A 14,883-nucleotide genomic window follows, 5' to 3' on the forward strand; every position below is an offset into this window, starting at 1 on the left:
ATTTACTACTTCTATTTCATCTAAAGTCTTTGGGGCCACCGCGGCTTCCTCCGCCCCTTCCACTGCCTCGCACTGTAATTGCTATGCTTGCTTTTTCCTGGGGTTCGCTGGTTCGCCTCCAGGTCCACGGACCATCCTTTTAACTGTGTCCTGATGATTGTTCTTCGATGCCACCTGATCTCCGCGGACCTCGTACATTCCTGTTGGGGTGGGGAATTGAATAACTTGATAATAGGTCGAAGGCACCGCTTTCATCTCGTGTATCCATCTCCTCCCCAGGATCGCGTTGTATTGGGAGTTGGAATCGACCACCATAAATCTTGAGAATACCGTCACGGGCCCTGTCGTTATGGGTAACAGAAGCTCTCCCATAGGCTCTGTGACGCTCCCATTAAATCCATACAAGCTGGACCACGGCGGCCTTAGTTGCCCCGGATCAATCCTCATCTCCTCCAACGCCCCTAAACAGCAAGTCCACGGCGCTACCACAATCAATCAGTACCTTTTTGACCATGTAATTACCCATCGCCACTGTAATGACCAACGCATCTTCATGTGGAGTATCAACGGCTCGAAGATCTGCCCTAGAGAATGTAATCTTGTCTTCCCCGCTCGTTGACTCTGCACTGTATCTCTGTCTTCTGGGCGACTCGTTGACCTCGCCAATACTCGCCCCCTCCTTACCTTATCTCGTTGGCATTGTGAATACTTCTCCCACCATTTATGGTTCCCAATATTCTCCCTCGAGCAGGCATTTTTGGAGGTTCTGCTATGAATTCCCTCATCATTCCCTTCTCTATCAACCTCTGGACCAACCATTTCAATGCATAACAATCATTGGTTTCATGATTGCGTACCTGGTGATATTTGCAGTACGGCTTATTTGGCATTTCGGCGGGGACAGTTCGCGGTCCCTCGTACCCTTGCATATTTTTTTATCAACGGCAGTATCTTACTCAACGGTCTTTTTAAAGGTGCATGTTCCAGCTCGCGGTATGGCTTCCTTTCCCTTTGTTCTCTTCGCGCTATTTCTCTCCCCCTCTTCGGACGCAACGACTGTCCGCGATATCGCTTGCTACCTTTGTCCCCCACCTCTGTCTTTCTGCGATCCCCCCCTTTCTCTACCGATGATACTGCCTTGGCTCCCCTCTTTGAATCCTTGTGTATGGTGTCCTCATATCTAATATACTTCTCTACCCGCGGATATAACTCGTGCAAGGTCGCAATCTCATTCTTTGCCACGGATTGATGGACCCCCGTTCCTGGTCGCAGACCTCTTTCGAACGCTATCACTGCCGTCCTTTCATCCAAATTCTCCACCTTTAATGTCTCGGCCTTGAGTTAGCACAGATACTCCCTGACAGACTCTGCGGACCTTTGTCTAACATTGAACAAGGCCGCGATGTCCACAACCCGCCTCTTCTGATGTATGAAGTGATCTACAAATGCCTGTTCCAACTCTTGGAAATTAGTTATACTATTTGAAGGCAACCGATAATACCAGTCGGAAGCTCCCCCCTTCAGGCTGGCTGGGAACATCATACACCGCAACCCATCGTACCTCGCCTCTTGCCAGAGAGGCATCTGTTGGGTCTCCTGTTCTATCGTATCTCTCGAATCTTGGCTGATTGAAACATTTTGGTACCTCCGAAGTCCATATCGCATCTGCCAGCGGGTTGCGATTCAGCCCCGCCACCACCTGACTGGCCGCGCCCATTTGAGTCTTTGTCTGTTGCAGATTTGCCTCCCGGTCGTTGTTTATCATTTCCTAGACTTGCTCCATTGTTAACCTGGTCATTGGGTTCTCTACCATAGTAGGTCCAGTCCCTCCTCGTCCTCCGCTTTCTCACTCTCCGACTCCTCACTTATCTCTTCCCCGATCTCTTCCTCCCCCCTTTCTCTTTCTCTTCTTAACTCCTCATTTTCCTCCCTCAGCCTCTCAATCTCTTCTCACATCAGTCGTGTTTCTTCCGCTGCTTGTCCCTCCTCTCGCTCTTCCCCTTCCTCCACCGCTGCTTCCGGCATCTGTTCTGGAACCCTCACCTTCCTTGGTCTACCCACTGCCTTCTTTGGTGCCATTTCTACACTCTCGTTCCCCACAGACGGCACCAAATGTTTCACCCCCAAACACTGTTGGAACTACAGTTCACTATTTCTCAAACACTATTACAACTCACAGCACTATTTGTTTCACTCCCACACTATTACAACTACTGTTCGCTATATCTCTACCACTACTCTTCCCTACTACACTATTCACTCCATCTCCTTTTGGGTCGCCTCCCTTCTCTCTTCGGTCTCTTCTCCTTGGAACAATGAATCCCTCCCCTTTTCTCTCTCCCCTTCTTTTTCTTTATATCTTTCCCTCTCTCAATCCTGGCCCTCCACCTGTCCATCCATCTCGCGGCCCCCTTCTTTCCATGTGTAGGGTTTCTGTACCGCGACAGATGCCCCATCTCGATCCTGTGAACCGCGGCTATGTACCTTATGCTAACTTGGGTGCATCCGTCCGATGATTTCTAGGGTCCCTTATCCTACCACCACAGGGAGCATCCTGAAGAATGTGTCCCAGGACATATGCACTGTACTCTTTTCCCTTATCTAGGTTTTATCCCACTGGGTTTTCCTAGTAAAGGTTTTAATGAGGCAGTATTAAGCAAGTCACAATGATTCTGAGTAATGTTGTACTCTTTTTCTTTCGCTTTGGTTTTTTCCCACTGGGTTTTCCTTAGCAAGGTTTTAATGAGGCAATTGTCATTGGATAGTTATAGAGCATCCAGAAGAATGCTACAAAAGATGCATCCACCATAATTTCCACAAGAATGGTGGACATCTAAGGGGGAGTGTTATGAAATCCGTGGGCTTATATGGATGCCCACCATTGATATGTGTTATCAATGCCGGCTCATCCATTAGGCGACTTAGGCGGCCGCCTAAGGCCTCAAATTTAGAAGGCCTCGAAATTTCCTTATTTCTCCTTATATGTGTTTGATATTACCATATTTTTTGAAGAAAAAAAATACAAAAAAGGACCACTAGGAGTCAATTTGGTTTCTCCCCACGCACTAAATTTCGATAGTTAATTGGTTTTTAAACTTTTAAGAAACTTTCACTAAATTTCGGGAGTGAATTGGTTTTAACTTTTAAGAAACTTTATTCCAATAGTCCACTACATCATTTGCATCTTGAACTTACACGACAAATCCCATGGTTATAAGTGCGTACTTATCTTAATTTTTGTATGAGAGTCCTCACATAGTTAGATCTCTAAATTGGAAAGAATCAAAGACAATAGAAATCCCACATTATATGCTAGAATCTCCACATTCTATGCGCCTCTCCCACTTCTTCTCCCCTTAATTAAAGACATATTAACCGATTTTCTCAAGGTCTCTCTCTCTTTACTCATTAAGTTCTTTACTATTTATCCATTAATCATCTCTTACTCACAAATTGGTATATATTATTGAGGTCAGATCGTCTCCACCCGGGTGGAAAACTTTAGCTATTACACCTTACAAAATATTTTTGACATGTGTCCCTTATTTAACACCCAAAGTAACGGTGTTACTTAAAACAAAAAAAAACAAAAGAGTTTTTATACATGAACAAACTATTTTGAACAAACTCTAGAGAACAAACTGACGTGGCAAGCAGAGAAACCTTGATTGCAGTACTTCTTGGAGCAATACACACGCACCCCTGCCTGATGAGTGCCACATCAGTTTGTTCAACAGGGTTTGTTCAAAAGAGTTTGTTCATATAGAATTTTTGAAAACAAAATCAATAAAAAATCACTACAAAAAAAAGAAAAATTTGATGGAAAATGGAAAAAAAATCTCCACCATTTTGTTTTCAAAAATGTTCTCTCTTCTTAAACAATATTCTTATTATTATTTCAATGAAATTTCCAAATTTTCCATTGAAATAGAAAATCACATTTGGATTTGAATGAAAGTCGAAAATACAATCATAAATTATCACATAACTTTACAGCATTTGATTAATACTCAAAAAATAATCCAAAAAACTGATTAAAACTCAACTTTAAGTAAAAAAGATTAAATTATTCACAATTATGATTAAAGCTCAAAACCCAATCATCAAATTACTAATTTGTAAATATCAAATTGATCACGTAGAAAGGAATTTAATTAATTTTCAACCTAATATTGAAAATCAATATCAATCAAAAGTTATCGATGTTTATTACAATTAGTGTTTTGATGACTTGATTATAATTAAGTTATGTTTTAATGTTTATTACAATTAATTTTTGTAATGATTTTTTTTTTTTTTTTTTAAATAACACCGTTACTTTAGGTGTTAAATAAGGGGACACGTGTCAATAATATTTTGTAAGGTGTAATGGCTAATGTTTTCCACCCGGGTGGAGAAGATTCGGCCACTATATTATTTATGTATTTCCAAGGAAATCAATCTATTCTTCACTCTTGTATGTGAGATTTTCATTTTTAATATGAATCTTATAATCTATTATTTGTCTTTTTTTTTCATTAATTTTGTAATGAGTTTAGAAGAAGAAAAAGGCCTCACTTGGCTCGCTGCCTAATGCCACATCTAGGCTTGAGCCGACCCGATGTGTTATCCTGATAATCCTTGGTATTTATCCTGATAATCTTCTATCTTGGTGTATATCCTGTTTGAGGCAGCTTCTTTTTTGTTTTTGACCGAGGCATAATTGTCTTAAGCCGGCTCTGAGTCCACTGTCCACATAGGTATTTGAACATTCAGATTAAGAAGAGGAGAGTTGGGATTCACTTCAAATAAGTAATAAGCATCAACTCTTTTTCAGCTAAAACTCCACGCGATGAATGAGGCCAAGCTATGAGCTTGCGTATGGACTTAACTCTCTATAAAATGTATGTGAAACGAAAATGATAAAGTAAGCTTATTTTAGCTTAGCTCTTTATTGGATCACGAATTTGTTCACCTTTTGAACACGATGATTTAGAAGTCATTATTTACTTATTATTATCATCTAAACAGACGATACATACATAAGTCTGCAGGACAAAGATGAAATCATTATCATGCAACTCGATCAGTAATTTTATTGCATTCATGCATATATGAGACCTAACTCCTACATGCGCTGCTACAGTACTAGAAAGTCTCTTAAGAACATTGGGAACGACGCCATCCTTGTCAGGGACAACTGGAGGAAGAGGAAGAACACCAAAGTTGGCCTAGGGAGCCAACAAGGCCGATCTACGTGCTTGGCGATAAGGAGGGTGGCTTGGTCGCTTGGGTTCACCCGCTACGTGCCTAATGCCAGTTTGCTTGGGGACCCGGGGATCCCAAATGAGGTCTACTACTTGCTTGGGTCTAGAAGGGGTTTCGGGTATTATTAGTCGACCCGCAATTAGGTTTACGTTCTTAGGGTCGGGGGATTTGGGCATCCCCATACCAGCTGCTACCGGCTACCGCCATGGGTCCTGCTGCTTCGGCAATAGCAATAACAATCAGAAGAAGTTTATGTTGGAATTTTCATGTGTATTTCAAATACTTGTGTGTTGTTTAGTCCCACATTGGTGAACCACCACTAGGTAGTGAGGTATATGAGGTGAACCTCTAACATAAGGGCGTGCCCTTAGGGTACAAAGGCTTTTGTGTTAAGAGGGAGGACTCACCCAAAGCCACACACACGCGCGCCCGCCCCGCACCGAGTCGTTGTGACACCACGCCGATCAAAGAAACTAATTCTGGAGTCATGGAAGTAACTTCTCTACTAAATGCTCGCAAAGACCCTAATTTCTAATGATTTCGAAATGAAATCAATTTACCCTAATGGGAATAAAGGTATGTGAATCCTTGCTATTTTCACACTTGTCCAAGAGATTTTTTGATATTTATTGTTCAAATAAGAATGCTAATGATATATGGGAGAAACAAGAAATACATGATAGAGGATCTTTGTACTTTCGAAATATGCTATTGGGAATTTTCTAAAGTTCCATATGAGAGGATATAGAGATGTAACGCCTCAAATCCATGATTTTCATGTGTTTGATTAATGATTTGAAAACCGAGGGTATTAATTTACCCTAATCCTTTGTTCTTTGGATGTTTGATTGAGAAACTCCCCGAGTCTTGGAAACACTATAAAAAATAGTGAAGAAGATAAGCGTGAAGATGACTCTTGAGGATGTGATCATTCACATTCACATAGAGGAAAAGAACAAGACTTCGGGATGAGGTGTTGTCTAAGGAATTTCATTCTAAAGCCAATATCGTTGAAGGTAATCCCAAAGAAATCTAACAAAACCTCTAAGAAGCGGAAGTCCAACAAAAATAAGAATTTCAAGGTCAAAAGCACTTCTTTTAAAAGGAGTGGTAATCGCAATGGAAATTGTTATGTTTGTGGTAAACCGACATAGGGCTTTTCGGTCGCATAACAAGAAAGACACCGATGATCCTCCCAATGCTAATCTAGTTGAGGGAGATGATATTGTTGTTCTTTGTCGTCACAAGTGTTCATAGCCACCGGGAAGAGGAACCGGGTACTAGATTCGTGCCACCCGCCACATCCGTGGTGATGTTGAAGCCTTCTCGGACTACATACTAGTGAAAGATGAAAAGGTCTATATGGGTGACTCTAGGTATGTTCTGTTGAAGGAACAGGCAAGGTTCTTCGAAGTTAACTTCGGGAAAACCCTTTCACTTAGTAATGTTCTTCATGTTCCCGAGATTCGCCGAATCCGATTTCTGTCCCCTACCGGGAAAAGTCGGGCCAAGGTGACTTTTGAGAGTGACAAGTTTGTTCCGACAAAGAATGAGGGGTTTTGTTGGTAAAGGTTATTGTAATAATGAAAGGTCTTTTCATGTTGAATGTACTTGACAACATTATTATTAATAAGAATGAATCATACGCTTACTTGCTTGACTCTTTTGATATATGGCATGGTAGACTAGGACATGTGAATGTTCAAGATATGAAAAGGATGAAAGCATGTGGTTTATTGTCTAATATTTCTGATTTCTCTAATGATAAATGTGAGATATGTCTTTGAGACTAAAGCCACGAAGAAACCCCCGTAGAATCGTGTCTAGAGATAAAACCGATTACTAACTCTTATTCATACGGTTTGGGTGAATTCGTATACCATGTCTAGAGGGGAAGTTTTATTATATTACATTCATAGATGACTTCTCTAGGTACACCATGGTATATTTACTTAGACACAAGCATGAGGCGGGGTGAGATGTTTCTCAAGTACAAAGTCGGTTGAAAACCAAATTTTAATCAGAAGATTAAGAGACTTCGGCCCGATAGGGGTGGAGAATATGAAGTCTAACCCTTTCCGTGACTTTTGTAACAAGAGTGGCATTATTCATGAGACTACTCCACCATACTCTCCCGAAGTCTAATGGAGTAGCCGAATGGAAAAACGTAACACTAAAAGAGATGATGAATGCTATGCTTGTAAGTTCCGAGCTTCCTCGAACTTGTGGGGAAGCAATCCTATCTGCTTGCCATATACAGAATAGGATACCCAACAAGAAAACAGGGAATAAGACACCATATGAGTTATGGAAAGGTCATGTACCTAACTGGTTGTCTAGTGGGTAGTGGATTACCAATTGCCTAAACTTGTTTTTCTTTTTTGAACAAGTTTTGGCTGGAGTCGCATCTTGAAGTTGGACTCGCCTCATAGCCGTTTTTGGGAGACCGAATTGAGGAGTCATTCTCATATTTGGATTCCTACAGAAACCTCTATATAAACACAGCAGTGTGTGTCTATAGGGATGAACCGATTACAGAGAGTAAGAGATAGAAGTTGAAGTCGTCTTCTTTGCCTCCACACCAATAAAACGTAACTTCGTGGATACTCCCTTCTCTCCACCCTACACCTAAAACGGATAAGTCTTTTATTGCTTCAATCTTCTTCTCTTCTCTTCTTCCCATCGCCACCGAGAGATAGTTATATTGTCGTTCTAGAGGGTAGTCCGCTCTAGTGCAAAGTCGATCGCTGTTAACCATTGAATCCTCGTGGAGGAAGACGCCATTGTTGCTTTTTCGCACCATTGGAAGGGCGAAATCTTTCCTTAAGGACAGCCTAATCCGCGCCTTGGTTATTACCTGTTATTCTGTCCTTGTCTTCTATTGTTTTCTTTTATCCATATAAAACAGTTTACTCAGTGAAATGAAGGAGAATGATTTACCCGCCATGACTCACTTCTTCGATAACTTTGTTTCCGGAACATTGAATGGAACACAACTTATATAGGAAAAGAAAATTAAACTTTTTGTCAAAAACTGGAGTAATAGGCCGGTGATGGATGATTGAAACTTTTTCCCCAAGTTATCAGCACTAGCTTGGTGGCAACTGGTTAGTATCTGCTCGAGAGTCACATGGGTGATGAGTCTAGGTGTGTACCTTGCCAAACTAGAGGTCCAGCAATTAAGTGAATCATCTAACTTTGTTCGAATTTGGAATAATTCGATTTTTAAGGCAATTTAAAGTGAGAAGGTCATACCTACAAACCTCAGACTAATGTAAAACTACGAGTGCATTAACCATCATGAGATTGTTCGTGCAGTTTATACATGATTTATAATAAGTAGAGTCTGGATTTATTTACTAACCCCGACAGAAATGTGATGGCTGCAGAGTGCATCTTGCGTCTAACCGATGCAAATGGTATAGCTAGTTGTAGCTATGTGGATGAAAAATAACATAATTCAGTCACCTTCATGACACAAGCACGTTGATAACTTGATATACTAGTTACTGTAAAACACTAAAAGTTGTTATATTTTTCTTACTTCAGGAGTACATAATTATACACAACAACTTTCTTGATGCCATACCATACCATTACAACTGATTTATGATCTGCTACAATCTGGAATATGTTAACATATATCTTTTTTTTTTGAAACGAGTTAATAGGGTTTGGCAGACCCTTAACCTGTATTAACATCTTACATAAATCATTCCCTTTAGATCATTCGAAACTAGTTCAAAGAGTTTACTATCTAAGGGAGGACCATTACAAACATATATCTTAAACCACCTGGGAGTGCATTTTTTCTTGTAGGACCTGTACAAAAGATTTCCGTACAAGCAGTTGCGTCCTCATTGAGTGCTCTCCAAATCAATCAGGCATTTCTTTGTGAGATTTACTACTGAATCTGCTATAACTTTTGCACTGGACTTCATATAACCACCTGAAAGATGGGGTAAGACGATATTCTTCAATCACAATCATAACGGTTCAACAAATAAAAGAAACTGGTTTCAACATAGAGCTATAGATAGCTCGGAAATACCGTTCAGACAACCTAAGGCTACTTACGTTATTGGCTCCAAACTAAATGGACAACCCCCTTTTCTTCTCAACTCCAGGTCTCTTATCAACTTGGGACTCCTAGTTTAATTATAGGTAGGAGAGAGTTTAGGAATGACATTGCATGTACTTCCCTTTCAGTTCTAGATCTAGACTCTTGGTCATTAAAAGGGCAGTTTGGAAATTGGCACACAGTTTAAAGAGCACAGATACCTGAGGTAAGCATGACTAGAGGAATCTTCTTATCTTTGGCAAACTTGAAAACCTTCTCATCTCTACTGATTACTCCATTAGGGCTGATCTGAATGTGAATAAGCACCATTAGTACTTGGAAGTTGTTAGATCTTAGCTCAATGTCCAGAGTCTCATGATGTGCAAAGAAAGCACAGCCTCGAGATTACAAAACAATTAGCCAATTTACGAAGTCCATTCTTGATGAAGGAAGATAAATAAAACAATTACCTTCAAACCGCCCAAAGGATCTCCATCCAGTATATCAGTGCCAGCATTGTAGACCACCAATTCTGGCTCAAATATATTACCAGCTACCTGGAGTTCATATTCAAACAGTAAAGATTTCTACCAAGTAAAAATGCTCTGTATACAAACAATATCGTCAATTGCAGATATCTGTTTCTCAGCTATACTAGCAGAAGGCTAATGAAATTATAATCCACTTGAGCAACGTTTCATGTCTAGATCGGAAAACAAAAAAAAAATGAAGTAAAAGCACTGGAGAAATATAGGGATCACAACAAGTATTTCATAGGGGCTAATTAATGTATAGAAGGAGTAGTGTTGTTGTTGAGAAGAAAATTTTCCAGGGTTGTTAAACAGAAATTAAACAAAAGAAGAAGACACCAATTCTGTGATCAAGCACATTAACTGACCAGCATCTCTCAAATCAGTGTTCCTAGACCCAACAGGAACAATAATAACCAAGCAGAAATAGAAAAAAAGTTTACCAAAGAAACAAAAAGGTTTCCAATTTTTTTTTATCGATGATCATTTTAATGGATAATTAGGATTTCCAAGAATGCGGTGACAAATATGTACCTCAAGTGCTTTATCTAACCGTTCCAAATACACATCTGTTGTGGTTCCAGTCTGTGTGGATATAACAAATAAACGTAAAGCCAAATCAGTAAAACAGAATAACAGTAAACATTCCTATTTTACTTCCAACGCTGAGAAAAGGGAGGAAATGCCTTACCGGTACTTCAACCTTCTTATCAATGAACCTCCTTGCTTCAAAATCCTAAGAAATGGGGTATATGGATAGACGTGAGTGAGTAAGTACATGTGACAATGATCATCATCCTCTCTAGAAAATATAGACACTGGAAAGACAAAAATGTGAAGCAAGACCAATATTGGAAAGGGAATGTATGGTTTCACAATGTTTAGCTCAGCCAGAAAGGATCTTACATGAGGATAAATGTCGGGATTGTACATATCCAATATAAAAACTCGTCCTGTTTTAATCAGTTTAGTCAGTAAATCTCATAAAGAGATGGTACAGATGCTTAATAAAAAAATACGGAGAGAGAAGAGTAAAACAAAACAAATCTTACTGTCATTGGAGAAGTCCATCTCATGACCATTTCCTTGATGTGCATCAAGATCGATAATCATCACTCTGCATATATATAGTAACATAAAAGAAGACAATAAGGCAAATTGATACATAATAACTTCTAAATAGCATCAAAATGCACCAAAAAAGGATCTTTTATATCCTCACACCAACTGTCGGTACCTCGAAATGTTTAAGCGGATAAATGCGTAGTGAATGCAAAGAGAAATATCTGCATATGCACAGAATCCACCTCCTTTTTCTGCAGAACAATGATGAAATCCTCCACCAACGTTAATTGCCCATCCTCGCTCTTTTGCAAGCTTGGCTGCCAAAATGGTTCCCCCAACCTGTACCTCGCAGTTTATATCCTTAAGATATATAGTGATTAGATCGCAAGAGCCTAATGATTGAGGGTTTCACCTGCTTGCGGAAAGGGTAAAGGGCTTTCTGCTGCACAACACAGTTGGGAAGTAATGCAACTGGTGGTACCTAAAGAATTTATCGAAAGCAGTGTCAGTTATTCATCAAACATATTACATTAGATTTATCACAACCACACAGTCTTAAATATGATGAACACAACAAATAAGTACATAAGAAAATCAGTCAATGTCAGTTTCATGACTATCAACATTGTATGACATTATTTAATACATGAGATGAGAGAGTCGACTTGGATAAATAAGTATGAATTACTTTTGCAGGGTGTCTTGACAAAGCAATTTACAGAAGAGGTTTTCATTCTTTCTTCGTACTCTTAATTAACACACTATGGAATTAGGCTGTGATCTCAACGAGGCAAAGATCATCATATACAAGAAGCAGCTAACTTTGAAATCTATAACCTTATCACATCCATCTCGCAGTTCTCAGCAACTTTCAATTATATTCAGCCATCAATTTTACATGTCACGAGGTTAGATATTTTCAAACGAGCTCATTTTTTTAAGAAGAACTTCACAGCGTCGAAACTGTCTTCACCAAAAACAAAAGACCTAATCCTTATGATATAAACTCTTGTGAGATTGCTTTTGTGTTCGACAAAGTTAGAAACTATAATCAATCGTGCTTTCTCATATCCATAATTAATTCTAACTTTATTGGTTCTATTGTTGAAGAAACTAAGATCACAAAGACATAATTGGACATTACCTCCATAATGATTGAAACGTTCAAGCTGTTTTTAAGACTGTTCAAGTATGATTCTGAATGCACCTATCCATTATATAAATACAATGTATTAGGAAATTAACGTTACATAGATATATATTCAAACAATTAACGGTGTTTAAAAATTGAGTAGTTACCACAAGAAGATCTTCTTTAGAAGCTTCTAAAGGTTCAACCACTCGATTTCTATCCAAAACACCCTCCGCAATTAAAAACTGACATATCCGTCCCCATTTCGAAGAATCAAATGGATGTCTACACACACACATAATTAATTCAGTTAAAAAACACAACTCATTATTAAACTTGAACAATTTTTTTTTTTTAACTTACAGCTTTTCGATGCCAAAGAACGCGATGTTATATGCGGGAGAGTAAATTAATGGAACCTACAAATAATAACCAATTAATTATAATTAAATTAATAATGAATTGGAGGAATATAGTTTTTTTTATTATTATTATTGTTACTTTGGATTGTGGGACGTTGAAGTAGAGTTTACTAGAAAGGACACGTGTCGTTCTTTTGGTTTCGGTTTGGATTGTAGTAGATGATGAAGTTCCTGCAGTGGCGGTGCTGGATGATGTTGTTGAAGCCATTGATTGGAAATGGAGGGTAGAAGAGAGAGACAGTGAAGCGGTTAAGGTGGAGAACCTGTGAGGGTATTTTTGGGATTTCGGAATATGGTGGAGAACCGAGCCAGTTTTGACAATTTGGAATAGTGGTTCGGTTAGCCACCCATGGGAAATGAAACACGGTTCTAATTTCTAAAGCACAGGTTTAAAATCTTGATTTCGTTAACAGTAATGCTACACTGACACAGGATATCGACACAGTCAACCAACACACTGAGGTGGATGGTGACGTGTCATGTCCACGTAGCAAAAGTTAAACATACTATTTTTCTTTTTGTTTCTGCGATAAAAAAACCCCTATCTTCTCGCCGCTCTCTCTCTCCTCCGCTACTATTGGAAATAAAAAATCGGAATAACCCAAATTCATTCTCCCAAAATTTCCACCCTAAAATCAAACCCAAATAGGTTGATATAGTGTCGACAAAGAACATCCCGTTTGTATCTCGTCATGACTCATCATGTCTGAAGAAGATGGTTTCCTCATTTGATGATATCACTATTTTTTTTATTGCAGAGTAAGGAAGAGTATGAAGCTTCTGTTTGTTTATGTGGAAGTCAAATCTGTCGCGGTAGCTATTTGAATTTGACTGGAGAAGGGGCTTATCAAAAGGTACAATATGAGTGGTTTTCATAAGAATTTCCCATATGGTGTTGTGGATACTGAGTTTGTATAATTTGCCTAACTGAAAAGATAATACTATGTTTTAGCTTATTCATTTTTATTTATTTTTTCTTTAATCATCATTCTCTTGACCAAGGAGCTTTCGAAAAGTATTCTGCTTTCAAAATGGTCAAGTGAATTCTCGAGTGTAATAGTCACTTATTTTTTCCCACCGTGTCCTTATGGAGTGTCATGGAATCTTTGGACCGGCATTGGTCGATGCTAGAATCTTGTGAGTTGAACTATGTATCTGAAGAAGATTATTTTGATTTGGGTATATTTACCCTATATTCACTTAGCTTAACAGAAATTATAATGAGTATATATCTTCTTTAATTAAAACATCAAGTTCAAATTCCACCATCATCTCCCTCAACCTTTGGTAGAAAAGGTTTCTTAGCCATAAACTGGTATCTTTTTTACCTTTTAAATTTTTGGATAGGTTGTGCAAGTTTTCTTTCCAATCATAATCACTAGATAAGGAGGCACAGCTATTAATTGTGAATACTTTTCACGCACCAATATTCTTGTTAAATGGTGTTCTAGAAACCATTAATTGACCATATTGATAGATAATGATGCAACAGAGCGGTAGTTTCATTCTTATTGGATCCATGATCTGATTTGTATTTGTATATTTCAGGTGAGATACGTAATGAGATGTATATACCATGACCCAAAAAAAGCTCCACCCCCACTGAAGAAACTGAATCCTGAAGAGGTATATTTCACTTGTTGAGGAACTTCTTGAGTGCATGGTTTCTCATACAGAGGAATCCTTGTTAAATGACCTTAGGTCCAAAATACATGGTCACGACCCATCAGACTCTAATGATCTTATGGGAGAACTTCAAAATTCTTTATTGTGGTAAGTAGCATAAGCTCCTTTTCTTGTTGCACTCATTGTATAACACTCTTGTTTGTAATTGTGATTATGAACATGCATATTTATGTTTAGAGCGTCAGAAGTATGGTTGTCTTTTGTGTGTGTGCAGACTCGTGGTGCTCACAATACCCTTTTCTGGCAGGAGAAGCAGTCCCAGAGACCGTGGTTGAAAGACAGAATATGGTCTTTTAAGAGTGCCCCTCAAGTTTTTGGTAGTCCGATGCTAGATGACGTTGTGAATAAATCTTCCCTGGACAAGGAAATGGTGCTTTGGTTGAAGAATAGACCTCCAATATTTCAGGCCATGTGGGACAGATGACCCGTCTTGTTTGTGAGAGGCTGCAGGGATGTTGCTAATTGACCCAGCCATTTTGTTTTGAAATGATTATTCTATTTATGTTACAGCTACCCGTTGGATTGTGGGAGTTGGTAATCATTTCAAAACATCGTCCTTTGTGCTCCTCTTCATTCAAATGTATAGTTCTAGTTCTCTCTGTAATTTGTATCCATTATTTAGAAGCAATGGTTATTTAGTTTTCTATTTTTTTGTTCTCATTAGAATATTCGTTTATATAATAAAATTCAAAGGAAATTTTCAATTGCCAATTTCGAGCCAGACTTGTAATGCTAATTGTT

At 38.9% G+C, this 14,883-nt stretch overlaps 1 protein-coding gene and 1 long non-coding RNA gene across 3 annotated transcripts; one reads left to right on the forward strand and one right to left on the reverse strand.

Annotated features, from left to right (window-relative positions):
* Positions 1–8,753: 8,753 nt before the first annotated feature.
* HDA2 (histone deacetylase 2) lies at positions 8,754–12,816 on the reverse strand. 2 transcript variants are annotated; one of them, XR_015219597.1, is made up of 14 exons: positions 12,536–12,816; positions 12,398–12,453; positions 12,202–12,319; positions 12,047–12,109; positions 11,315–11,383; positions 11,075–11,241; positions 10,890–10,954; positions 10,744–10,790; positions 10,529–10,573; positions 10,372–10,422; positions 9,778–9,864; positions 9,529–9,616; positions 9,325–9,396; positions 8,754–9,196 (listed from the first exon to the last, which is right to left on the reverse strand). XR_015219597.1 is itself a non-coding variant. In XM_086603656.1 (13 exons), exons 1-13 carry the CDS (start codon positions 12,662–12,664, stop codon positions 9,105–9,107), a joined length of 1,077 nt encoding a protein of 358 aa, XP_086459782.1. In that variant the 5' UTR covers positions 12,665–12,812; the 3' UTR covers positions 8,754–9,104. The 2 variants fall into 2 exon arrangements, 1 of the variants encoding a protein (XP_086459782.1); XM_086603656.1 differs by lacking the exon at positions 9,325–9,396 and having other exon boundaries at positions 12,536–12,812.
* A 185-nt stretch (positions 12,817–13,001) lies between these two features.
* LOC147512079 (uncharacterized) lies at positions 13,002–14,838 on the forward strand. The gene is made up of 3 exons (XR_015217133.1): positions 13,002–13,310; positions 14,005–14,229; positions 14,390–14,838. It is a non-coding gene; the product is annotated as an uncharacterized LOC147512079 (long non-coding RNA).
* Positions 14,839–14,883: the final 45 nt, after the last annotated feature.

Source organism: Coptis chinensis, chromosome 3, assembly GCF_015680905.1.
Source record: "Coptis chinensis isolate HL-2020 chromosome 3, ASM1568090v1, whole genome shotgun sequence".
Lineage (NCBI taxonomy): Eukaryota > Viridiplantae > Streptophyta > Magnoliopsida > Ranunculales > Ranunculaceae > Coptis > Coptis chinensis.

Excerpts from the sequence above, each read along its gene's own strand:
- HDA2 (XM_086603656.1), bottom strand. The coding sequence starts at position 12,664 with ATGGCTTCAACAACATCATCCAGCACCGCCACTGCAGGAACTTCATCA. Across the intron at positions 12,320-12,397 it reads TTCTTTGGCATCGAAAAGCT|ACATCCATTTGATTCTTCGA; the intron begins GTAAGTTAAAAA and ends GTGTGTGTGTAG. Across the intron at positions 11,242-11,314 it reads TTTACCCTTTCCGCAAGCAG|GTTGGGGGAACCATTTTGGC; the intron begins GTGAAACCCTCA and ends TGCGAGGTACAG.